The 25,892-nt window shown below is 41.0% G+C and overlaps 1 protein-coding gene across 4 annotated transcripts in view; it reads right to left on the bottom strand.

Annotated features, from left to right (window-relative positions):
* PTPN4 (protein tyrosine phosphatase non-receptor type 4) overlaps positions 1–25,892 on the bottom strand; it is a 184,214-nt gene that overhangs the window by 26,299 nt on the left and 132,023 nt on the right. For all 4 annotated transcript variants that reach the window (XR_009009090.1, XM_007181267.2, XM_057551667.1 and 1 more), the window contains exons 16-19: positions 9,810–9,969; positions 6,607–6,690; positions 6,137–6,193; positions 114–270 (exon numbers count right to left, since the gene is read on the bottom strand). Coding sequence is in view for 3 of the 4 variants with exons in the window: in XM_007181267.2 (XP_007181329.1) it covers positions 114–270; positions 6,137–6,193; positions 6,607–6,690; positions 9,810–9,969 (458 nt within the window). In the remaining variant the exon portion in view is untranslated. The remainder of the gene's footprint in view (positions 1–113; positions 271–6,136; positions 6,194–6,606; positions 6,691–9,809; positions 9,970–25,892) is intronic.

Below are 25,892 nucleotides of genomic sequence, written 5' to 3'. Positions count from 1 at the left end.
GCAAGAGACCGACATGACGTGACCCGTGTTTTAAGAAGCCCGCTCTGGCCGCTGTGTCTAGTCACAAACATGAAGGAATTGTAAAAGCATCCAGTGCGACACAGAGCACTCACCATTGGGTCGAACTAGGAGGACGAGCTCCCCAGAATGCCTCTCGCAGCTCGCTTTGATGAGCAGGACCACCTGGTCGTGGGTGTGTCCCGCAACGTCCCGACCGTTGATCAGCACCACTTGGTCCCCTTCGTTCAGTCGAGGGACACACAGGTCGGCCTGTAATGGGATGAAAGTAAGGTTTCCGATTTGCGCCCGGCTTTCTGGAAGGCACAGGACCTTAAGTTTATAGACGCTGCAGCAGAACTGAAACCACATGTAGAAATCATCTATCCCTTCATTCATCCATTAAGAAAACAGAAGTAGGAATCTCACTTTCCCACAAAGACACTCCCTTTTTCCGTCTTCATTAATACCTTTTCCCCTCATGCCCTATTATATACCTAGACATACAGAGAAGACTAACATTCTCAAGGTGCACAGATCAAGGCAGGCCTCACTTTGCATGTCCAGATACCTACAAATTTCAGTCACCACAGCTGAGTTAAATAACACCAGTCTCCTAACATGATTCAAATTTCAGTTACTGTGATAAATTAATTATGAATAACTGCATAAAGTACAAAATTCGCTGCTAGCCCATGTCAGTCCAAAAATCACTATGTAAATCATAAATATGCACCATGATCAGTGAGCAATCACATCCCTTCTTTCAAAGGCTACTGGTGACTTGGCGTTGGGCATCGGTTATTCAGTTCATGTAGAGACAGCAAAGTGGGTACTTGTCTCTGTCTCCCAGTGATAAACCCATGTAAAAATGGATAATCTAAAGAGTGAGCTAGCCAAAAAGTTAAAAGTGCAGCAAAGAAACAAAAAGGGACGGTGCTGGAAGTGAAATTCAAATTGAACATAAACTGAGTTATAGAAGAAATAGTTGACTATGGAAATATTGACACTTCTACTGTTTGAGAGACCCCAGATCCGCAGGAAAAGGAATTTAGAGAAGGTGAATTTATCAACATAAATGATGCAAGTGGCTGCAACAAGAAGGATGAAGATGTCTGAGGAAGTGATGCTGGCGCAAAACTTCTCAATACAGGCACTCCTGTGAGGTATTTCACATCATTGAAAGTGCAAAGGACAAGCGGAAGTGGATTCAGACTTAGAAAGGATTATGACCACTTGCCAAGGTAAGAAAAAATGCTCACTCTGTAATTTAACCTATATGACAAGGAGACAAGCACTGTTCACAGATTACCTGTGATAAGTTTTCACAAAGAAATAAAACACTTTAATTCTCAATGTTTCTGACGTTTGGAATTACAGGATACTAAATCAGCATTAGTTTTACTATTTTTTCATTTCCCTATATATTTACAAGAGAAAGCATCAGAAATTTTAAAGTTTTGATGAAAAATTTAAAGGCCATGGAAACAAACATAATTTTCCCCACTATCCAGAGCACTTTGTACGGTTTCAGACTGCACGGTTATCTCTACAGCCCTGCACGACTGTGCATGTGAGGGCTGCCTGTATTTTACTGAGAAAACAAACAAGTAAATAAGGTAAAAGAGATCAACAGAAATATGGACAGCCTGCTCCAGGGACACAGGAATGAGAACACATGGGAGTCAAGTTTGCAGGATGATGGCTCAGACCGCGAAGGAAATGATAGGGCTGGACCTTTCAGAAAGGGCCGTGGCAAAGGCTTGAAAGATGGAAGCACAACTAAACTCACTGTAAAACAAAGTCAACAAAGTCCAATAAGGTACTGTCACTAGTGGAAAGAGCACTGGTCTAGGAGCCAAGTTCTTCCTTTGCCGCTTGTGACATGTGTGATCTTAGACACCTGAAACTCTGAGAAAGGAACATGTATCTGCCCTAATTATTAATCGTTGTGAAATTTTAAAAATGAGATATTTCAATGCAAAGCATTAAAATCTGGAAAATTCAAATTTAAGGTTTGGACCATTCTTTCTAGTTGCTTCTTTCTCTACTTCTTGTAGTGGTTAAAAAAAATAATAATCTTTGAATGTTATAGCACAGTGGTTACCCATTATAACTGAAGTAACCCTCTCATACTTAATCTGCTTTTTATCAGGGATAATTTTTTATTTGCATTTCATTCGGATCTGGCAAGTCTAGATAAAATGAATTTTGCTGGGGCAAGAGCTATTGGCTCAAATACGATCAGGTAGGAAGAAAAACATGATTTTGGAAACTATCCATTTTAGAAGGTTTCCAATATAAAAAATGACACTAAAATATTTGAAACACTGTCCTTTCCCCTCAGTCACCTAAAATGAGGTTTCGAACTGGAAAACTGTAATAGTCTTTAAATTAATAAAATAATATAAAAATGACACATTTCTATTTATTTAATTTGTTCTAAATTCAGTCACTATTTATGAAACATAGTTCTATGTAGCAGAAAGGAAAAATTACCAATATAGTAATCTGTATAGCATAAAAAGAAAATTTATAGTCATAAAATTTTGTTTGGGAATGAACCTCTCTATAGAACGTTCAAGAACACCCTTGAGGGCTTCCCTGGTGGCGCAGTGGTTGGGAGTCTGCCTGCTAATGCAGGGGACACGGGTTCGAGCCCTGGTCTGGGAAGACCCCACATGCCGCGGAGCAACTAGGTCCGTGAGCCACGATTACTGAGCCTGCACGTCTGGAGCCTGTGCTCCACAACAAGAGAGGCCGCGATGGTGAGAGGCCCGCGCACCGCGATGAAGAGTGGCCCCCGCTTGCCACAACTAGAGAAAGCCCTCGCACAGAAACTAAGACCCAACACAGCCAAAAATAAATAAGTAAATAAATAAATAAATAAAATAACACCCTTGACTTAATTGAAAACTATCCACATTCACTGTTCAGAAAAATCAATATTTCTCTTATGACTATTACAATTGGCATACAAGTAAAAAAAGGTTTATTGTTTTCTTCTAATTATAAGAGCAATACATGCTCATTGTCATGATTTCAGACAATTTAAAAAAGGACACGGACTTCCCTGGTGGCACAGTGGTTAAGAATCCGCCTGCCAATGCAGGGGACACAGGTTCGAGCCCTGGTCCGGGAAGATCCCACATGTCGCGGAGCAACAGCCCGTGTGCTGCCACTACTGAGCCCACGTGCTGCAACTACTGAAGCCCGCGCACCTAGAGCCTGTGCTCCACAACAAGAGAAGCCACTGCAATGAGAAGCCCGTGCACCACAACGAAGAAAAGCCCCCGCTCGCTGCAACTAGAGAAAGCCCTGGCGCAGCAACAAAGACCCAATGCAGCAAAAAAAAAAAAAAAAAAAAAGGGAACATGGAAGCAAGTAATAAATACCAGTAATTCCACTACCCAGACGAAACACTGCTAACATTTTTTATCATGTTTCCAGATTTTTTAAATATATTTACATAACTCATATTTTTTTAAATGGATAAAACAAACATATGAAAGTATAATATGCATTTTTTAATTGAGTATAGTTGATTTAGTTTCAGGTATACAGCAAAGTGATTCAGTTACAAATATATACATATATTTTCAGATTTTTTCCATTACAGATTATTATAAGATATTGAATATAGTTCCCTGTGCTATACAGTAGGCCTCTGTTCTTTATCATAGTGTGTATCTGTTAATCCCATACCCCTAACTTATCCCTCCCTGCCCCTTTCCCCTTTGGTAGCCATAAGTTTGTTTTCTTTCTTTCTTTCTGTTTTTTGGCTGCACCACACGGCTTGCGGGATCTTAGTTCCCTGTCCAGGGATCGAACCCGTGCCCTTGGCAGTGGAAGCGTGGAGTCCTAACCACTGGACCGCCAGGGAATTCCCATAAATTTGTTTTCTATGTCTGTGAGTCTGTTTCTGTTTTGTAAATGAATTCATTTGCATTTTTTTTAGGTTCCACATATAAGTGGTATCATATGGTATTTGTCTTTCTCTGTCTGACTTACTTCACTTAGTATGATAATCTCTAGGTCCATCCATGTTGCTGCAAATGGCATTATTTCATTCTTTTTTATGGCTGAGTAGTATTCCATTGTAAAATATGCACTTTTCATAATACTATACCTTATGAAAATATTTCCATACTTATATAATGCTACATCATCTATCATTTTAATAGCTGCAAAGAAATGCATAACTTGTTTAATCAATTCTAACGAAGTACATTTTGATTTTCCCTCCAATTTTTAAGTTTCACAAACAATACTACAATGAACGTCCTTGTGTATCCTTTGTTCCAACTGTTTCATTAGAGGTAATTCCTAAAAGTGGAATCGTCAGGTAAAAGACATATTTAATTAAAAATAAGTTTTACTTAAAATTTTTGTTTTTGGGAAAGCTATACACCACACAGTTTACAGAGCTGACTAGGGCTGTAAGATTATTATGTTCTCCCCTATCTTCTCCCCCTCTTTTGAGGCATCTTCTTTCAACATTTTAGCTACATCTTGTGTATTTACCTCAGTATCTCTAAATAACGTTCCAATTTTATTTTTCTTTAGTTTTTATTTCAGACGTTATCTAACTTTCTACTTGCTAGATGAGAACTTAGCAATCGTTCATCTCCTCATCTGCACTCCCAAACACACACACATTTCCCAATACACACTGAACAAATAATTTTGGACTATTTCCCCCATCTTTCACATGTGTAGTAGGTTCAGTAGTCATTTTATACATCACATCTCTGTCTTGTCACCTCTGATCACAAAGGATTTGTTTAAAAGAGGACATCTGGTCCAAGCTGGATCTACGAAGGGTTTGCTTCCTATGAGTCTGTAAGTTGGATTGAGGGGCCTAATGAGTCTGGGTTGCTGAGCTGGTAACATACAAATCCCGAAGTTGCTAGTGGTCACATCACCCCACGTGGACTGAGGGGCAGAATGGTGGTAGCTACACAATTTCTATTTAGTACAGATTTTGGAGTCACAATCATTTCTGCAGGTAGAGTGTGTCTGTGGTGCTAATATTACAGGACTTGGCTTGAAGCTGCTACTAAGTACACTTTTCATTTAGAATGTATTTTATTTGGAGTAGCTTGAGAAATGAAGCTAATTCAGTGTACAAATTGGTTTGCACTGAGAGAGAAGAATGGAACATTCACATAAAAAGAAACAGAGATGAAAAATAGAGTCCTGATGATTTTTCAAGTTCTTTCTAGAAGTCTGAGTGCACTCCTGTCCTTGGGTTTTGTGACACACCTCTACAGCTATACGATAAATTCTGTATTTATGGTTAAGCCAGGGGTATTCCACGTGTTCCCTGTTATTTACAACCAACAAAGTCCTTAAAAACCAGAACTAAAACCATGTAACATGATATCCTTGATCAATCTTGACTGTGATCTTCAAATCAACTGTGAGGTTGCTGCAAAGCACCAGACACCATAACTAGCCTCTTCCCTCAGGCTGCAGGTTCCTGCCTCTCCCAGGACACAGAGACGGTTGAATGACAATGGGTGCTGGCTCCAAGCCCTTAGAGACCATTTAGGTGAGAGAAATGCAGTTAAACAGAGGAGACAACGACAGAAATGGGGATCTGAAAGCAACATTTGCTATCACAGGAGCAATAAAGATGATGCACCCACAGTTTACCAAGAACTGTCCTTATGAGCAGAAAGTTCATGGGTGCTGAAGCTGAAGGAGGGGGCACAGGGGGTTCATCCTCATGGGTACATGCAGTCTTTTCTCTACTGTTGCTTAGAATGTTCATAATAAGGAACTTAAAATACATATTTTAAACAGAAAGTAGACAAAGAGAACATAGATAAACAACTCTACATGAAAATAGAAGCCAACAAAAAAAGCAAACAAACAAAAACTATACCTGTCTACATTTTGCTGTTTAAAGGGGTTATTTTCATAGAATCTAGCTTCTTTGTAAAAACAAGGATTTTTAAAACTGTTATAGAGAGGGAATAAATAAAAATTAACTTCCCAGCAATTAAAGAGGTTCAGCCAACATCATGTGCTACTTGACAAATTAAATGATTCATTTTACTCCTTTATTTGTACTAATAAAAATATGCATGTATTCTCGAAGCTAGGATTCACTGGGAAGGCTGCTGTGACTCACAGGTGTTCCTGGCGCAACTCGGGACACGATCACAGGCATCTTCTGGTCACATCCTCCCTTCAAAACAGTGCAAATCGAGTATCAGTCACTATTGCCAACACAGAAACACCTTAATTTAAAAACTGAGTACAGAGCTTTCCTGGTGGCGCAGTGGTTGAGAACCTGCCTGCCAATGCAGGGGACACGGGTTCGAGCCCTGGTCTGGAAAGATCCCACATGCCGCGGAGCAACTAGGCCCGTGAGCCACAACTACTGAGCCTGTGCGTCTGGAGCCTGTGCTCCGCAACAAGAGAGGCCGCGACAGTGAGAGGCCCGCGCACCGCGATGAAGAGTGGCCCCCGCTTGCCACAACTAGAGAAAGCCCTCGCACAGAAACGAAGACCCAACACAACCAAAAATAAATAAATAAATAAAATTTAATAATAATAATAATAAAATTAAAACTGAGTACAATATAAATTCTAAGTTACCTTTACATTGAATCCAAACCTTCCATTTTCATCAGGTTGCATTCTGATTAGGACAAGATTATCATGTGGAATACCACCATTAGGCTTTAAAAGACAAAAATAAATAACTTGTCACGCTCTTCATTTGTAGCCTATCCTTCAGATATACATGAAGCATGCTTCCTGTATGTTGATATTATCTAAAGTATATAAAGAATCATAATTTAAATTTCTCTCGTGCCTTACCTGCATGCTAGACTGTAAGTGCCAAGAGCAACAGGGCCTTTATTAATGACCTGATTAATTAATTTCAGTGTCTCTAGAACCTGGCTCAAAGCTCTGCACGGAGCAAATACTCATTAGTATTACATGAATTCATGTTACTCCCTCTGCTTTTTAACAACAGCTTTACTGAGATACAAGTCACATACTACACTTCACCCATTAAAAGTGTATAATTCAGTAATTTCTACCATAGTCACAGAGTTGTACGAACATCATGACTATTTTTTTTTTTTTGGAGGCAGCATTTGATTTGGTTGAAACTAAGATGAATTCAGAGATTGCAATTCTCTGGTTTGAAGTAGCAGATGAAATCACAGAGGAAAAAGTTGACAGGCATGTCAATGACCTGTTAAAACGCTACTCTTTGATTTTACAAACTTTTCTTCATCTCCCAAAGAAACCCCGTGTCCATGAGCGGTCACCCCCATCCCCAAGTCCTATTCAACCCTTCATCTACTTCCTCCCTATATACTTGACTATTCTGGACATTTCACATATATGAAATTATACAATATATGTCATTTGTTACAGGCTTCTTTCACTTAACATGTTGTATGCCTGCTCTTTGGGGGTAAGCAGCTGGCTAATTCTTATTTAGCCTTCGAGACACAGGTCGGAGATGATCCTTTCTAGGAAGTCTTCCCTTAACTCCAGAGCTGAATTAGTTACTTTTATATACTTATGAATTCCCATAGTCACTGCTAATTGTAGAGCTTGTTCAGTTCTCAGTCCCCACCTTCCTCGACTCACCAGTAGCATCTGACACAGCTGCTTACTCTCTCTGTGGCTGCCTTCTCATCAGCCAGTTGACTAGTTTTTTTCCTACCTTTTGGTCTGCATCTTTTCAGTTTCCTTTGCTGGTTTCTTTCACCTCCCTCATGTTTACAGTTTGGAGGATTAAGGCTCCATTTCTAGAACCTCTTATTCCGGTATCTGTACACACTACACTTCCTGTCTCATGGTTTTAAATACTGTCTACATGCCACCAACTCTCAACACTATACCTTCAGCTTCGACCTCTCCCTTCAACTCCAGAATCCAAACAGACTCCTACTAGACACATCAACGTGTCCCAGCTGAGCTCCCGACATTCCACCCACCCCTGTTCTACCTGTAGCCTTTCCATGTCAGCAAATGGCAACTTCATCCTCCTATTTGTTCAGGCCCAAAACCTTGCTGTTATCCTTGCTGTTATTCCTCTCTCTCTAGTCTCCCACAGCCAACTCATCAGCAGAGTAGGTCAGCTCCACTCTAAAACTCCACCCAGAACACATCTGTGTCTCATCCCTTCCACAGGCACCACCTTGCTCCAGTCACTGCTGCTTCTTGGGGCCCCGCAACACCTCACAGCCAGCTTCTCTGCTGCTACCCTGCTTTCGGTCCACTGCCAACATACAAGCCACAGTGAAACCGTTAAAACCTAAGTGACATCCCGTTACCTCTCTCCTTAGGTATGTCTGTTTGCTTCCAATCTCACCCAGGGTTGAAGAACGAGACATTTACAAGACCAGGCTTTTAGGATCTGGCCCTCTGCTGTCCCCTGTCCTCCTCGTTTGCTCATTCCACTCTGTCCTCGCTGACCCCCCTGGTGTCCCCTGACCACATCAGCCGTACCCCTGCCTTGGCACCTGCGATTCCCTCGGCTTACCTGCTCTCACGCCAGGTATCCACGTGGCTTATCACCAAGCTCATCCCCGGCTCACACTATCTAGAACTGGAACACTCCACTCTGGAAATTCCCTAGCCCTTTCCTGCTTTGTCTCTCTAGCATTTATACTATCTAATAGGCTATATATTTAAGTTACATGTTTTGTTTACTGTTTGTCTCACCCTTATCCCCAGAATACAAGTTCCTTGCAGGCAGAGTGTTTAATTTTTTATTTTACTCTGTTATATTCCCAGAGCCTAAAACAATAGGTACTCAATGAGTCATTTTTGCATGAAGGAAAAAACAAACTAGACTATAAATTATTTAATAGCAGGGACCACATCTGATTTGTCTTCGTACTCCCACTACCTCCTTAAGTACCTGACACACAGAAAGACCTCGGTAACTATGAACCGATGAATGAATGATGCGTAAGAATCACCACGCAGGCAGCACTAAAGTTGTCATTCATTTTGGGTAAGGATTTTGATCTCTTTTTGATGCGTCTGTGGGGCCGTAAGTGTGGGAGAATAGAGTGGCTACCTCTTGTTTTTCAATTTTAGAAAACGTGGGAGGGCTATGGGTGAAAAACAAGAGGGGAAGAGTGCAATGGCCAGCAGAGACTTCCGGCACCGCCAGCACCTGCTGTGGGACTTCCTCTCCCTGCATCTTATTTTATTCCTCGATGTCCCTTTAAGTTTCCTGAAATACACTCATATTTCTGTCTGTCATTATACATCTTCATGAACACAGTGTATCCTTAAAATTTATTAACAATCTCACCTTTGGTTCATCTACTTGAAAAAGCAATGAAAATTCATAAATCGGGATTCTAAGAATTTACCATTTTGTTTGGTACAAAGTACCAAAGCAACTCACGAATATATTTTGAAGAACGGAGTAATTATATATTCTGGAGACCCGTACTCAATTTCAGAAGGTTGATGAAAATGATAAATGATAAAGTCTCGACACCCAGTCAATTATGTAATAAAATTAATGGTATTTAATGGATTATTAGCATTTGTTCTGGAAATGTGTGTTTTGCAAGACAGAAATCAACAAATTTGTCAAAAATTAACTTCTAGAGCAATGAACGTTTTATAAATATGATAAAAGGAAATTCCACAATTGGGCTATACGGTGGCACAATTCATGAGCAAACACATGATGAAAAAGAGAAAGTACTATAATATAATTTACAGATAAAACAGGCTATGTTACAAAAACTATTTCATTTACAATTAAACATTTTCAAAGAAATGTGAGAATATTTGAAGAAACTACTTACAGTAGCTTTTTCAGGGGAAGATGGAACATCAAATGTTTCAATAATATGGTTTTCCAGATCTTGTTGAGAATGTGAAAAATGAATTTGGTTCCAACTGTTTTTCTTTGATTGTTTGGGTGGTAAAGCTGGAGGCTGCCCATCTCCAGGGGTCTCTTGTGATCTAGATAGAAAAAAAGAGAAAAAATAAATATTTTGGAAGTTGTCTTACAGAATTATTATTTTATTTATTTTTTAAAGTAATGGTAGAATTTTATTTTTTAAATTAATTTTTATTGGCGTATAGTTGCTTTACAACATTGTGTTAGTTTCTACTGTGAAATGAATCAGCTATACAAATATCCCCTCTTTTATGGATCTCCTTCCCATTGAGGTCACCACAGAGCACTGAGTAGAGATCCCTGTGCTATACAGTAGGTTCTCATTAGTTATCGATTTTATACATAGTATCAGTAGTGTATATATGTCAATCCCAATCTTCCAATTCCTCCCAGCCTAGAATTATTATTTTATTACGATGTCTAATAGGAGACAAGCTTTAAATACCATGTTTATTTGCAAGTGCCACTGTTTAATGAAATCTTCCTTAACTTTGAAGTTTAAAGTAACAGATCTAATTTCCTACTTTATCAAATCTGTGAACAATTCACATATAATAAAATATACTTTAAGGGTATCTCTATGAAGATATTTATTAAGCTACCATAAAAACCCCTTTCTAAGGTTTTCAGCAGTCATGTGGGCAGGCAGGGAGAAATCAGAGCTGAGAGCCGAGCTGTTCCAAAGACAAAACACCCGGTACCATCCAGAGAACTCAAGGGGTTGCCTGTTTTATTTACAGGTAAACACAATTCACGGAAGTGATGAACACAACGAGGAAGAGGGCTGAGCTCACTGAGGAGACAACACTGGATGAGTACGTATGTCGGAAAACCCGATTTCAGGTGAAGGGGCTAAAAACCACCTGACACTAGAGAGCATAACCTCAGGCCGTAGCAGCGGGAGCTGATCTGACCAGCTAGGTCTGACAGGGCAACTTCAAGGTAGACGCTTTGCTTTTAAGAACGAGCACCCTCACTCCCTCTTGCGAGAGCACCGGAATCACAACTAGCTGCTGAACAATCATCGACAGGAAGACACTGGAACTCACGAAAAAAGATACCCCACATCCAAAGACACTGGAGAAGCCACAATGAGATGGTAGGAGGGGCACAATCACAATAAAATCAAATCCCATAACTACTGGGTGGGTGACTCACTAACTGGAGAACACTTATACCCAGAAGTCCACCCACTAGAGTGAAGGTTCTGCGCCCCACGTCAGGCTTCCCAAGCTGGGGGTCCAGCAACAGGAGGAGGAATTCCTAGAGAATCAGACTTTGAAGGCTAGCAGGATTTGATTGCAGGACTTCGACAGGACTGGGGAAACAGAGACTCCACTCTTGGAGGGCACACACAAAGTAGTGTGCGCACTGGGACCCAGGGGAAGGAGCAGTGACCCCCATAGGAGACTGAACCAGACCTACCTGCTAGTGTTGGAGGGTCTCCTGTAGAGGCAGAGGTGGCTGTGCCTCACCATGAGGACAAGGACACTGGCAGCAGAAGTTCTGGGAAGTACTACTTGGCGTGAGCCCTCCCAGAGTCCACCATTAGCCCCACCAAAGAACCCGGGTAAGCTCCAGTGTTGGGTTGCCTCAGGCCAAACAACCAACTGGGAGGGAACCCAGCCCCACCCATCAGCAGACAAGAGGATTAAAGTTTTACTGAGCTCTACCCACCAGAGCAACAGCCAGCTCTACCCACCACCAGTCCCTCCCATCAGGAAACTTGCACAAGCCTCTTAGATAGCCTCATCCACAAGAGGGCAGACAGCAGAAGCAAGAAGAACTACAATCCTGCAGTCTGTGGAACAAAACCACATTCACAGAAAGACAGACAAGATGAAAAGGCAGAGGGCTATGTACCAGATGAAGGAACAAGATAAAACCCCAGAAAAACAACTAAATGAAGTGGAGATAGGCAACCTTCCAGAAAAAGAATAAAGAATAATGATAGTGAAGATGATCCAGGACCTCAGGAAAACAATGGAGGCAAAGATCGAGAAGATGCAAGAAATGTTTAACAAAGACCTAGAAGAATTAAAGAACAAACAGAGATGAACAATACAATAACTGAAAAGAAAAATACACTAGAAGGAATCAGTAGCAGAATAACTGAGGCAAAAGAATGGATAAGTGACCTGGAAGACAGAATGGTGGAATCCACTGCTGCGGAACAGAATAAAGAAAAAAGAATGAAAAGAAATGAAGACGGCCTAAGAGACCTCTTGGGACAACATTAAACGCAACAACATTCGCATTACAGGGGTCCCAGAAGGAGAAGAGAGAGAGAAAGGACCCGAGAAAATATGTGAAGAGATTATAGTCAAAAGCTTCCCTAACATGGGAAAGGAAATAGCCAAACAAGTCCAGGAAGCGCAGAGAGTCCCATACAGGATAAACCCAAGGAGAAACACGCTGAGACACATAGTAATCAAATTGACAAAAATTAAAGACAAAGAAAAATTATTGAAAGCAGCAAGGGAAAAACGACAAATAACATACAAGGGAACTCCCATAAGGTTAACAACTGATTTCTCAGCAGAAATGCTACAAGCCAGAAGGGAGTGGCATGACATATTTAAAGTGATGAAAGGGAAGAACCCACAACCAAGATTACTCTACCCGGCAAGGACCTCATTCAGATTAGACGGGGAGAAATCTAAAGCTTTACAGACAAGCAAAAGCTAAGAGAATTCAGCACCACCAAACCAGCTCTACAACAAATGCTAAAGGAACTCCTCGAAGTGGGAAACACAAGAGAAGAAAAGGACCTACAAAAACAAACCCAAAACAATTAAGAAAATTGTCATAGGAACATACATATCAATAATTACCTTAAACATGAATGGATTAAATGCTCCAACCAAAAGACACAGGCTCACTGAATGGACACAAAAACAAGACCCATGTATATGCTGTCTACAAGAGACCCACTTCAGACCTAGGGACACATACAGACTGAAAGTGAGGGGATGGAAAAAGATATTCCATGCAAATGGAAATCAAAAGAAAGCTGGAGTAGCAATACTTATATCAGGTAAAATAGACTTTAAAATAAAGAATGTTACCAGAGACAAGGAAGGACACTGCTAATGATCAAGGAATCAATCCAAGAAGAAGATATAACAATTATAAATATATATGGACCCAACATAGGAGCACCTCAATACATAAGGCAACTGCTAACAGCTATAAAAGAGGAAATTGACAGTAACACAATAATAGTGGGGGACTTTAACACCTCACTTACACCAATGGACAGATCATCCAAACAAAAAATTAATAAGGAAACACAAGCTTTAAATGACACAATAGACCAGATAGATTTAACTGATAGGACATTCCATCCAAAAACAGCAGATTACACTTTCTTCTCAAGTGCACATGGAACATTCTCAATGATAGATCACATCTTGGGTCACAAATCAAGCCTCAGTAAATTTAAGAAAATTGACATGATGTCAAGCATCTTTTCTGACCACAACGCTATGAGATTAGAAATGAATTACAGGGGAAAAAAAAGTAAAAAACACACATGGAGGCTAAACAATACGTTACTAAATAACCAAGAGATCATTGAAGAAATCAAAGAGGAAATCAAAAAATACCTAGAAACAAATGACAATGAAAACACGACGATCCAAAACCTATGGGATGGAGCAAAAGCAGTTCTAAGAGGGAAGTTGATAGCAATACAAGCCTACCTAAAGAAATGAGAAAAATCTCAAATAAACAATCTAACCTTACACCTAAAGGAAACAGAGAAAGAAGAACAAACAAAACCCAGAGTTAGCAGAAGGAAAGAAATCATAAAGATCAGAGCAGAAATAAATGAAATAGAAACAAAGAAAACAACAGCAAAGATCAATAAAACTAAAAGCTGGTTCTTTGAGAAGATAAACAAAATTGATAAACCATTAGCCAAACGCATCAAGAAAAAAATGGGGGAGGACTCAAAGGAGAAGTTACAACAGACACAGCAGAAATACAAAGCATCCTAAGAGACTACTACAAGCAACTCTAGGCCAAAAAAATGGACAACCTGGAATAAGTGGACAAAATCTTAGAAAGGTACAACCTTCCAAGACTGAACCAGGAAGAAATAGAAAATATGAACAGACCCATCACAAGTAATGAAATTGAAACTGTGATCAAAAATCTTCCAACAAACAAAAGTCCAGGACCAGATGGCTTCACAGGTGAATTCTATCAAACGTTTAGAGAAGAGCTAACACCCATCCTTCTCAAACTCTTCCAAAAAATTGCAGAGGAAGGAACACTCCCAAACTCATTCTATGAGGCCACCATCACCCTGATACCAAAACCAGACAAAGACACTACAAAAAAAGAAAATTACAGACCAATATCACTGATGCATATAGATGCAAAAATCCTCAACAAAATACTAGCAAATAGAATCCCACAACACATTAAAAGGATCATACACCATGATCAAGTGGGGTTTATCCCAGGGATGCAAGGATTCTTCAGTATACGCAAATCAATCAATGTAATACACCATATTAACAAACTGAAGAAGAAAAACCATATGATCATCTAATAGATGCAGAAAAAATAAAATTCAACACCCATTTATGATAAAAACTCTCCAGAAAGTGGGCACAGAGAGAACCTACCTCAACATAATAAAGGCCATATACGACAAACCCACAGCAAGCATCATTCTCAATGGTGAAAAACTGAAAGCATTTCCTCTAAGATCAGGAACAAGACAAGGATGTCCACTCTCACCACTCTTACTCAACATAGTTTTGGAAGTTTTAGCCAAAGCCATCAGAGATAAAAAGAAATAAAAGGAATACAAATTGGAAAAGAAGAAGTAAAACTGTCACTGTTTGCAGATGACATGATACTATACACAGAGAATCCTAAAGATGCCAGCAGAAAACTACTAGAGCTAATCAATGAATATGGTAAAGTTGCAGGATACAAAATTAATGCACAGAAATCTCTTGTATTCCTATACACTAATGATGAAAAATCTGAAAGAGAAATTAAGGAAACACTCCCATTTACCACTGCAACAAAAAGAATAAAATACCTAGGAATAAACCTACCTAGGGAGACAAACGACCTGTATGCAGAAAACTATAAGACACTGCTGAAAGAAATTAAAGATGATACAAACAGATGGAGAGATATACCATGTTCTTGGATTGGAAGAATCAATATTGTGAAAATGACTATACTACTCAAAGCAATCTACAGATTCAATGCATTCCCTATCAAATTACCAATGGCATTTTCTATAGAACTAGAACCAAAAAAATCTTAAAATCTGTGTGGAGACACAAAAGACCCCGAGTAGCCAAGGCAGTCTTGAGGGAAAAAAACGGAGCTGGAGGAATCAGACTCCCTGATTTCAGACTATACTACAAAGTTACAGTAATCAAGACAATATGGTACTGGCACAAAAACAGAAATATAGATCAATGGAACAAGATAGAAAGCCCAGAGATAAACCCACGCATCTATGGTCAACTAATCTATGACAAAGGAGGCAAGGATATACAATGGAGAAAGGACAGTCTCTTCAATAAGTGGTGCTGGGAAAACTGGACAGCTGCATGTAAAAGAATGAAATTAGAACACTCCCTAACACCATACACAAAAATAAACTCAAAATGGATTAGAGACCTAAATGTAAGACCAGACACTATAAAACTCTTAGAGGAAAACATAGGAAGAACACTCTTTGACATAAATCACAGCAAGATCTTTTTTGCTCCACCTCCTAGAGTAATGGAAATAAAAACAAAAATAACAAATGGGACCTAATGAAACAAAAGCTTTTGCAAAGCAAAGGAAACTACAAACAAGATGAAAAGACAACCCTCAGAATGGGAGAAAATATTTGCAAACGAATCAACGGACAAAGGATTAATATCCAAAATATACAAACAGCTCATGCAGCTCAATATTAAAAAAACAAACAACCCAATCCAAAAATGGGCAGAAGACCTAAATAGACATTTCTCCAAAGAAGACATACAGATGGCCAAGAAGCACTTGAAAAGCTGCTCAACATCACTAATTATTAGAGAAATGCAAATCAAAACTACAATGAGGTATCACCTCACACCAGTTAGAATGGGCCTAATCAGAAAATCCACAAACAATAAATGCTGGAGAGGGTGTGGAGAAAAGAGAACCCTCTTGCACTGTTGGTGGGAATGTAAATTGATACAGCCACTGTGGAGAACAGCATGGCGATTCCTTAAAAAACTAAGAATAGAACTACCATACGACCCAGCAATCCCACTACTGGGCATATACCCAGAGAAAACCATAATTCAAAGAGTCACATGCACCCCAATGTTCATTGCAGCATTATTTACAACAGCCAGGTCATAGAAGCAACCTAAATGCCCATCGACAGATGAATGGATAAAGAAGATGTGGTACACATATACAATGGAATATTACTCAGCCATAAAAAGGAACGAAATTGGGTCATTTGTAGAGACGTGGATGCATCTAGAGACTGTCATACAGAGTGAAGTAAGTCAGAAAGAGAAAAACAAATATCGTATACTAACGCATATATGTGGAACCTAGAAAAATGGTACAGATAAACCTGTTCGCAGGGCAGAAATTGAGACACAGATGTTTAGAACAAATGTTAAGGACACTGAGGGGGGAAAGCGGCAGGGGGTGGTGGTGTGATGAACTGGGAGATTGGGATTGACATATATACTCTAATATGTATAAAATAGATAACTAATAAGAACCTGCTGTATAAAAAAATAAAATAAAATTCAAAAATTGAAAAAAAAAAAAAAAAAAAGAACGAGCACCCTGAATGTAGTAACAAGGTGAGTTTTTCACAAAGGCCAGAAGGGGGAACCAGTGGTTCAACTTGGACCCCAGGAAGCCTGCGTCTGTGGAAATCATGGAGGTTAAGGGACCAGGCAAGGCGAAAACGGTTCTCGTCAAGAGTACTGATCACCACAGGGGTTATTACTTACCTCTGAGGTGGCAGGATGTCCTTTGGGAAAATAGAAACATTATTATCCCACTGCCTAAGGGCAGAGGAGAGAGTTGCCAGCTGCTGTGGTAATCAGGCACAGGCTTCAGCCAGTTCCTGCTTATTTTTGTTGCCTGATGACCGACACCCAAGACACAGCTCTAAGGTCTTGAGGAAGCAGAACTGTATTAGGTCATATTATTGTTCCAAGTTACCCTCCACTCCTCCTTGGCTTACATCATGCTTGGCCATATGACTTGCTCTGGCCAATGAAATGTGAGTAGCCTCTTTTGAAAGGAAGCTCTGTATTTCTCTCTTCCCTCAGCCAGGAGGCCAGCCAAGTCCCAAACAGGGGCTGCGGTCAGTCTGGGCCCTAGAATGACCATGACGTGGAGCAGAGCCACAGGTGATCCACCATGTATGCAGAATGTACGAGAGAAAGAACCCTTGTTGCTGTACGTCACTGTAAGTTGGGGGAATGTGCTACCAGAGCATAATTTAGCCCAAGGTAACTAACACAGAGGTTACTGCCAGAGTGGCTCTTGGAAACATATGCTCCCCTGGGTGGAGAAGCTGTGAACGTCTTGAGAGACTTGCTGCTAGACACGTGACAGACGTGGTAGCGATGCTAAAATCTGCTTAGCACTAAGGGCGTCAGCCAGGTTAACGATGAATGGTCTCGCTTCTCCTAAGAGAAAATATAGCCCTCCTCCAACTGCAAAATCTAGTGTAAAATATAATCACTAAATACGCAGTGAACAATAATAACCACTCAGCTTTCTACCCGGAAGTCTTCAGGGCACAAAATGCTCTAGCTTCTGATAAGTCTATGAGGACTGCATCAGAGAGCACACCTCCCCTTTTCAGCCAAAGCTTCTCTGACATCTACCTTGATGGCCAGAGATTCCAGGTCCCAAACATACTAGTTTTTATTCTGCTAATTTCAACTGCCAAGAACCCAGGCCTCTATGAGGCGATGCATTCAAGCACTGCTTGTGCAAGAAGCTGCTAGGAGAGAGCTGCGTGCCTTGGCCATGGCCTGCTTCAGGGACCAGGGTAGACAGAGGCAGGCAACCCTTGGTACAGCCCCCGATGGGAAATCTCTAACAAGCAGTTGGCCGGAAGCCTCCAAGACTTTACAAAAACTGGGAGTCACTGGACTCCACATGGATCAACCAATAGGTCTCATCCCTTACTCAGGACTAAGTATAACCACCCAGGCAAGGTGAAGAGAGGCTTTCCTCTAGTTTTGCATACAGCTGTCACACCTGGGAAACATTTAGTCTCAAAACTAAAGGTCTGGGGCTTCCCTGGTGGCACAGTGGTTAAGAATCCGCCTGCCAATGCAGGGGACACGGGTTCGAGTCCTGGTCCAGGAAGATCCCACATGCTGCGGAGCAACTAAGCCCGTGTGCCACAACTACTGAGCCTGTGCTCTAAAGCCCGCAAGCCACAACTACTGAGCCCGCGTGCCACAACTACTGAAGCCTGCACACCTAGAGCCTGTGCTCCCAACAAGAGAAGCCACCACAATGACAAGCCCGAGCACCGCAACGAAGAGTAGGTCCCACTCGCTGCAACCAGAGAAAAGCCTGTGTGCAATAATGAAGACCCAACACAGCCAAAGATAAAATAAATAAAATAAATAAATTAAAAAAAAAAACAAAGGCCTTGGGGGAAGAGTATAAGGTTGGGATCAGGTGGGAATGGAGTCAGAGCAACTTTATTCTTGGTTCAGGTAACAGTCTAAATACAGCACCAAGACAAACAACAGGGACAAACCCAAGCCTGCTGTGCAGCCCGGTATCTAAGTGAGCCAGGCCTGGTGGGCAGGGGTATCATGGTGGCAACACTCAGCTGCAAGAGAGGGACGGCACTGACACCACGGGACGTTGTGCTAGACTGCTGAGTCTGCATTTCCAGGGTTAGTGACCAGGCCTATACAGTCCAAAAAGCTCCAGAAGTGATTTTTATTATCTGCTTCTGATTAGAAATCACTGTACTAGAACAGTGGTTGCAGATTCATGGCTTGTGGGCCAATTTTTGCCAACATACATTTGGCCTGTTCACTTTAAAAATGTGAGTTGACTACATTTTAAAAATTACATACAAAATCTGGATTTCCAGAATGAAAAATCTGGAAGCTTTGGAAAGAATAGACCTGCATTACAAGTTGTCAACAACTGGACAAAGCCAAGTGGTAGCTGCTGCCTTTAGATGGGCCACAGGCATTCCAGGCCACGTGAATCCCACCCAGTGTTACTTGCCGGACTCCAGTGGGTATCTGAATATACCCTCTCCTTTACTCATTCGAAGTCCACAAGAAGACCCAGAAAGGAAGAGAGTCCAAGTGTACAGGCTCGGGCTGGGATTTGAGCCAAACTCTAAATAAAGGGTGAGGAGAATGGAGTACAGGCAGAGGATCAGCCAAGATCTAAGAGAGGAAAGGATGATATAATTTTGGATTTCAAGACAGGTGCTACCTGCCTTCTCTCATTGTTTTAGGTAACTTTCTTGTTAAGGTAACTTCACAGAGAGTGATGGACAAGCTCTCCATGGGCCTGGTTACTGCAGAGGTTAAGGTTGGTCTGGGGAGCTTTCACAAACTATGCCCTCTCCCAGTAATCTTGGTGACAATTTCCCCTTCCTGTGTTTCCAGCTTCAATAACCAAACACACTCTCTTTCTGTCTATCTATCTACCTATCTATCTATTGTCTATAAAAGTAACCGAGAATATCAACACAGACTTCTAAAATTCTTATTTTGGGCAAAAGGTATAAATTACATCTTAAAGACATACTCATATTAACTCAATTTATCGTAACAAATAAATTCCCTGTTCATATTTAATGTAGAAGCATACAAAGTCAATCTATTAAACAATTATCTAGGAAGATGACTTTCATAGGTAAACCATGTATTGTAATTTGAAATTATTATACATTTAAAATAATATCATGAAATAGGCCAGTTCTTTAAAAAGGTACTACTGGGAATTCCCTGGCAGTCCACTGGCTAGGACTCGGCGTTTTCACTGCCAGGGCCCGGGTTCGATCCCTGGTCGGGGATCCAGGGGAACCAGGACCCCACCCACAAGCTGCATGGAGCAGCCAAAAAATTTTTTTTAATTAATTAATTAATTAATTAATACAGCAGGTTCTTATTAGTTACCTATTTTATACATATTATTGTATATATGTCAATCCCAATCTCCCACTTCATCTGCAGGCAAAAAAAATTTTTTTAATTAAAAAAAAAAGAATAAAAACGTACTATTTCTAGTCCAAAACAAAAACAAACAAATAAACAAAAACTACCAAGGAAAACAGGATGAAGAGACATCACATACTTGGAAAGGACAACCAGGCAGCATAGTGGGACACAGCGCCACTAGAAATAACAGCTGGCACCTGAGAGAAGGGACCTATAACCTAAAAGAAGACGAGCATCTACTACCAGATGGTTTAGACAGGACTAGGGAAACAGGAACCAAAGAAAGAAGTAGGGATCAAGGCTGTGCCTGGAGTCTTACAAGTAGAGGTAATCATTTGGCGTTAAATATGGGAGCTGGAAAAAATGTGTCATAGGGAGAGTGTAGAAAATATAGTTCCAAAGAGATTATTGTAATTACTCATAAAAAAGAAAAATGAGGGCTTCCCTGGTGGCGCAGTGGTTGAGAATCTGCCTGCCAATGCAGGGGACACGGGTTCGAGCCCTGGTCTGGGAAGATCCCACATGCCACGGAGCAACTGGGCCCGTGAGCCACAGTTACTGAGCCTGCGCGTCTGGAGCCTGTGCTCCGCAACAAGAGAGGCCGCGATGGTGAGAGGCCCGCGCACCGCGATGAAGAGTGGTCCCCACTTGCCACAACTAGAGAAAGCCCTCACACAGAAACGAAGACCCAACACAGTCATAAATAAATAAATAAATAAATAAATAAATAAATAAAAAGAATCTCCCCAATATCAGAGATATTGAAGGACTGTAGTAAGGCAAATACTTAAGAAGGCAAATATTTAAAAAAAAAAAGAAAGAAAGAAAAATGAGCAGGATAAACTCTTAAAACTGTAAATTAAAAAAAAAAATGCTGCCAAAGGTTTAACTGTACAAATACACCCTTCATACAAGCATAAAGTTTATTCTAATTTAAGACTAGAAAACAAAAACCATATTCTTGGTAGACACTAATAAAACTTGCCAGGAATGATGGCTCCTTTTAAAACTCTTATTTTCTAAAATACATACCAGCAGCTCTTGTCTCACTCAATTACAATCACTGGTGTCATCCAAGTCTTCACTGGGCACTTACCCCTGCCATACTTATGTTACGTAAGATACAGATAAAATTCTGGTTCAAAATCCAGGCTTCTCGATACTTTGGCGAATTTATAGTGACATTCAGAGTATTTCAAAGTAAACACCATTTCAGACTGATTACTAATTGATGCTCAAGGCAATTAAAGTGCATAGAAACTCCCGGGGATATGATTAATAGAAGAATAGAACTGAAAATGTCATATTATTCTATCAGTAGGAATCTACTCCAGAACCAAGGTCCCAGACCTGAGATTCCTGGTTTCAACCAAACTCCAAGTCTCTGACCTCAGCTCCCAACTGCAAGTAAGGGAGGCTCTTGCAAGAGCTGGACGGCAGGTAAGTACGCTGCAGAGAAGCAGCCCAGGGATCTACACTTAGTCCTGCCGCCACAGGTACAGCATCTAACACGGTGTGCCCTCTGAGGCCCCATGGCTCAATACTCCTTCCACCCAACCCCCTTCGCTTCTCTTATTTCCTTGTCCTACAGCAGCCTAGTATTTGCATGGTCCATGATATAACACTAGACCTGATCAAGGCTGGCGTGGGAGTTAGGTTACGCCGAGCCTGCAGGTGAAGTTATCAGTGCCAGTAGCTCAGAGGGGCAGAAGAAAGGCAAAGCTTTGAGGACGAAGCAAAAGGAATTGATTAGGTCGGACAAAGATAAGACTGGAACGGGACAGTCTAGGAAAGAATAGCTCAGGGAACTGGATTTAACATTTGAGGATTATGAAATCTGCATAGTCTCTGGTGATTAGGAACTGAAGGATGAAGTTGAGAATTTGGGGAATTCCTCATTGTGTTCAACCAGACAGCCACACTTCAAACATACAACAGATAAATGGATGGTAATATACTTAAAAGCTGCTGGAATACATCCCCCCCCCCGCCCCAAATTAACTGAAAGATGTATTGTAATTATTATAGTTAACGTCTACTAAGTACTTTTTCTCTGCCGAACTACTAATAAGCATCTCATTAAATATTCACAGCCGTCCTACGAGGTAGATATTATCATACTGTTTTACAAGCAAGGAAATTAATGCTTACAGAGATAAAATAACTCACCCAAGGTCACATAATTAGAAGTGGTGGAACCAAGTTTTAAACAGTCTGAATCCAGAGCTTACGCTCTTAACACTAAGTTATAGTTGCACCTCAAAGAAAACAACTGCAAAAAGCGGGAGGAAAGTTATTTTAAATCAGGGATTTCTAAACTTGTAGCAGTGGACTCTTCTCTTCAAATGAAATGCTTCTCAGAAGCCAATTTATAAAAGAGACAATAGCTAAGCAACTGTCCTATCTGCCAGTAACTGAGGCTTCAACAGAACTTATCAGAGCATATGCTGAAGATGACTATTTTCTTTCATTCCATTTTACTTATAAGTGGTAATACTATTATATTTTAAATTCTACTAGAAACTACTTATATTTAAAATGAACAGAATGCAAGATCAGTAGAGGTCAGGGCTCTAAGGACATTCATATTTACTTTAATTGATAACATATTCCTAATGCAATGGTTTTAATATATTTAAAACCAACAATTTGCCTAAAATGATCCACAGTGGGGTATGGATGGCAACAAGGACGGGAAACACATACTGTTTAAATTCTACTCACAAAAAAATTTTGTGGGCAAATTACTACGTGTGTTAACTTTGGATGTTAAGAAAAAAGAGGGCTTCCCTGGTGGCGCAGTGGTTGAGTCTGCCTGCCAATGCGGGGGACATGGGTTCGAGCCCTGGTCTGGGAAGATCCCACATGCCGTGGAGCAACTACGCCCGTGAGCCACAATTACTGAGCCTGCGTGTCTGGAGCCTGTGCTCCGCAACAAGAGAGGTCGCGATAGTGAGAGGGCCGCGCACCGCGATGAAGAGTGGCCCCCGCTTGCCGCAACTAGAGAAGGCCCCCGCTTGCCGCAACTAGAGAAAGCCCTTGCACAGAAATGAAGACCCAACACAGCCAAAAATAAATAAATAAAATTTAAAAAAAAAGACAAAAGAAAGGAGAGACAGGAATGTGATTCTAAAAGTGTTCCAGGGCTTCCCTGGTGGTGCAGTGGTTAAGAATCCGCCTGCCAATGCAGGGTACACAGGTTCAAGCCCTGGTCTGGGAAGATCCCACATGCTGCAGAGCAACTAAGCCTGTGTGTCACAACTACTGAGCCTGCGCGCCACAACTACTGAGCCTGCAAGCCACAACTACTGAGCCTGCGCTCTAGCGCCCGTGAGCCACAACTACTGAGCCTGTGCATCACAACTACTGAGCCTGCGTGCCACAACTACAAGCCTGCGCTCTAGAGCCTGTGAGCCACAACTACTGAGCCTGTGAGCCACAACTACTGAGCCTGCGCTCTAGAGCCAGCGAGCCACAACTGCGCCCGTGAGCCACAACTACTGAGCCTGTGTGTCACAACTACTGAGCCTGCGTGCCACAACTACTGAGCCTGCGCTCTAGAGCCTGCGAGCCACAACTACTGAGCCTGCACTCTAGCGCCCGCGAGCCACAACTACTGAGCTAGTGAGCCACAACTACTGAGCCTGTGCTCTAGAGCCAGCGAGCCACAACTGCGCCCGCGAGCCACAACTACTGAGCCTGCATACCACAACCACTGAGCCTGTGCTGTAGAGCCTGCAAGCCACAACTACTGAGCCCGCACACCACAACTACTGAGCCTGCACACCACAAGTACTGAACCTGTGCTCTAGAGCCTGCAAGCCACAACTACTGAGCCTACATGCCACAACTACTGAAGCCCGTGTGCCTAGAGCCCATGATCTGCAACAAGAGAAGCCACCGCGGTGAGAAGCCCGTGCACTGCAACAAAGAGTAACTCCCGCTCGCCTCAACTAGAGAAAGCCTGCGCACAGCAACGAAGACCCAATGCAGCCAATAAATAAATAAATAAATTTAAATAAATAAATAAATAAATAAGTAAAACTGTTCCAATGCCCAACTTTCAGGCTGGGGTTTTTCACCACAAATAATGTGCTTATCTTAAACTTTGACATTTTGGAAAATGTTAAGTGAAGAGCAGATAATGAAAGTGTTACATTGAAGTGCACTTTGCTGTCAACAGGCAATACACTGTAACACAGCAGCAAAAAAGTTGTTAAAACTGTCCATCAAGCCAGGTGGGCAAAAGTTTTCCTGACTTGTTTCAGTCCAGGTGGCTGTAAGTTTCCTCATGAGTGCTTCAAGGTCAGCAGTGAGGCAGCTTCCTCAGCACTCAAAACAGCTCTCTGTTGCAGCTGTTAGCAATCTGTATCATAATAAAAAATAAAACTGTATCCATCCCATTCACACACTTTGCAATTATTCTGTAGAAATACCTGAGCTTCCCTGTTACGTATTAGCATTGTGGTGGGAATTTATTTTTTTTTAATCTGTTAAGTATTTTAAAATTAATTTAGGGCTAATGTTTATCTCAGAAAAATCACAAACTAAAAACAGTCTAATTTTCTGTGGATCATTTAAAGAAAGGAAGGAAATGGTAGGATGTAATCTCAATTACCCCCGCCTATAAACGGTAACTTTAAGCGTACAACAGCCTCCTGTTTGCTTCCACAGTAAACACACCTGCGAATTAATAGCGTTTTCTCCTTGAGAAGTGGGCAAGCTCGCCCAGTGCCTGAAGTCAGGCTCACCTGAACGCCCCTGGACTCCCTCAAAGAGCAGGAAACTGGTGAGATATCCCAACATCAATTTCAATGTATTGTACTACGGTTGAAATGCTCTGTGCTTAATCCAACATATTGTTTGCATTCTTTTCACATTTGGCCAATGTAAAACTAAAATCTATGGATTCCAAGTTGAAAAATATTTCCTCTAAATTGAAAAAAAAAAAAAAATCAACAAAACCTTGTCCAGGATACACAGTTCTACAGACTGGCTCAGGTAAGAAAACCCAAGTTTTAGTTCCGTAAATTGGGACAAATGCTGTTAGTGTGGCTCTCTCATCTGTAAAGGGGGGCTATATAGCTTTCCTATTTTATTGAGTTCTCTTGAATAGAACAGTGAGATAATTTATGAAAAAGCTGACTGTAAGCTACCAATGTAAGTTATTATTATTAGTTTACCATTAAGCTTGTCTTTTCAGAACTCTCTCATTATTCTTAAGGTGAGGATTGGCTGAATTTCCAACGCAGTGTTATAGATTCAAAACTGAATACAAATACATAAGCTTCATAAAACATGTCCAAAGAGAAAGCCCGAAGCATTTGAAATTCTGGTGGACTGGGCAGGGGAAGAAAACCTCTGCATGGTTCCAACCTATCCTGAACCTCCTTCTCCACTTCAGGTCAGGAAAAGAGAACACAGGTATTCTGAAGAGGTAAGTGATTTGGGGGGTCTGTGAATCTATAAAATTTACAAAAGGATATACTCAATTGTATGCGAAGGCAGATGTGTATGGGCTCTACGGAAAGGGCCCTACAAAAACTAGACTGAGATCATGTGGTCAGGCCCCAGGAGTGACACTGTTCTGTCTGTGATGACACGGACTTTGTGATTCCTCTAAGTGGTCAGCTTTCATGTGCCGAAAGCATGTCATTTAAAAATTTAATCAGTTAACATTTCAATCACGTCTTTAATTACTGTACTTTTTAAAGTTTTAGAAGTAGAAAATACATGCTTATTAAAAATCAAACAAAAAGTTTAGTTATAATTTTTAAAGTAAT

This window comes from Balaenoptera acutorostrata, chromosome 8, assembly GCF_949987535.1.
Source record: "Balaenoptera acutorostrata chromosome 8, mBalAcu1.1, whole genome shotgun sequence".
NCBI classification, from domain to species: Eukaryota; Metazoa; Chordata; class Mammalia; order Artiodactyla; family Balaenopteridae; genus Balaenoptera; species Balaenoptera acutorostrata.
The sequence above is the reverse complement of the archived record's forward strand: the minus strand, read 5'-3'. Positions and strand labels throughout refer to the sequence as shown.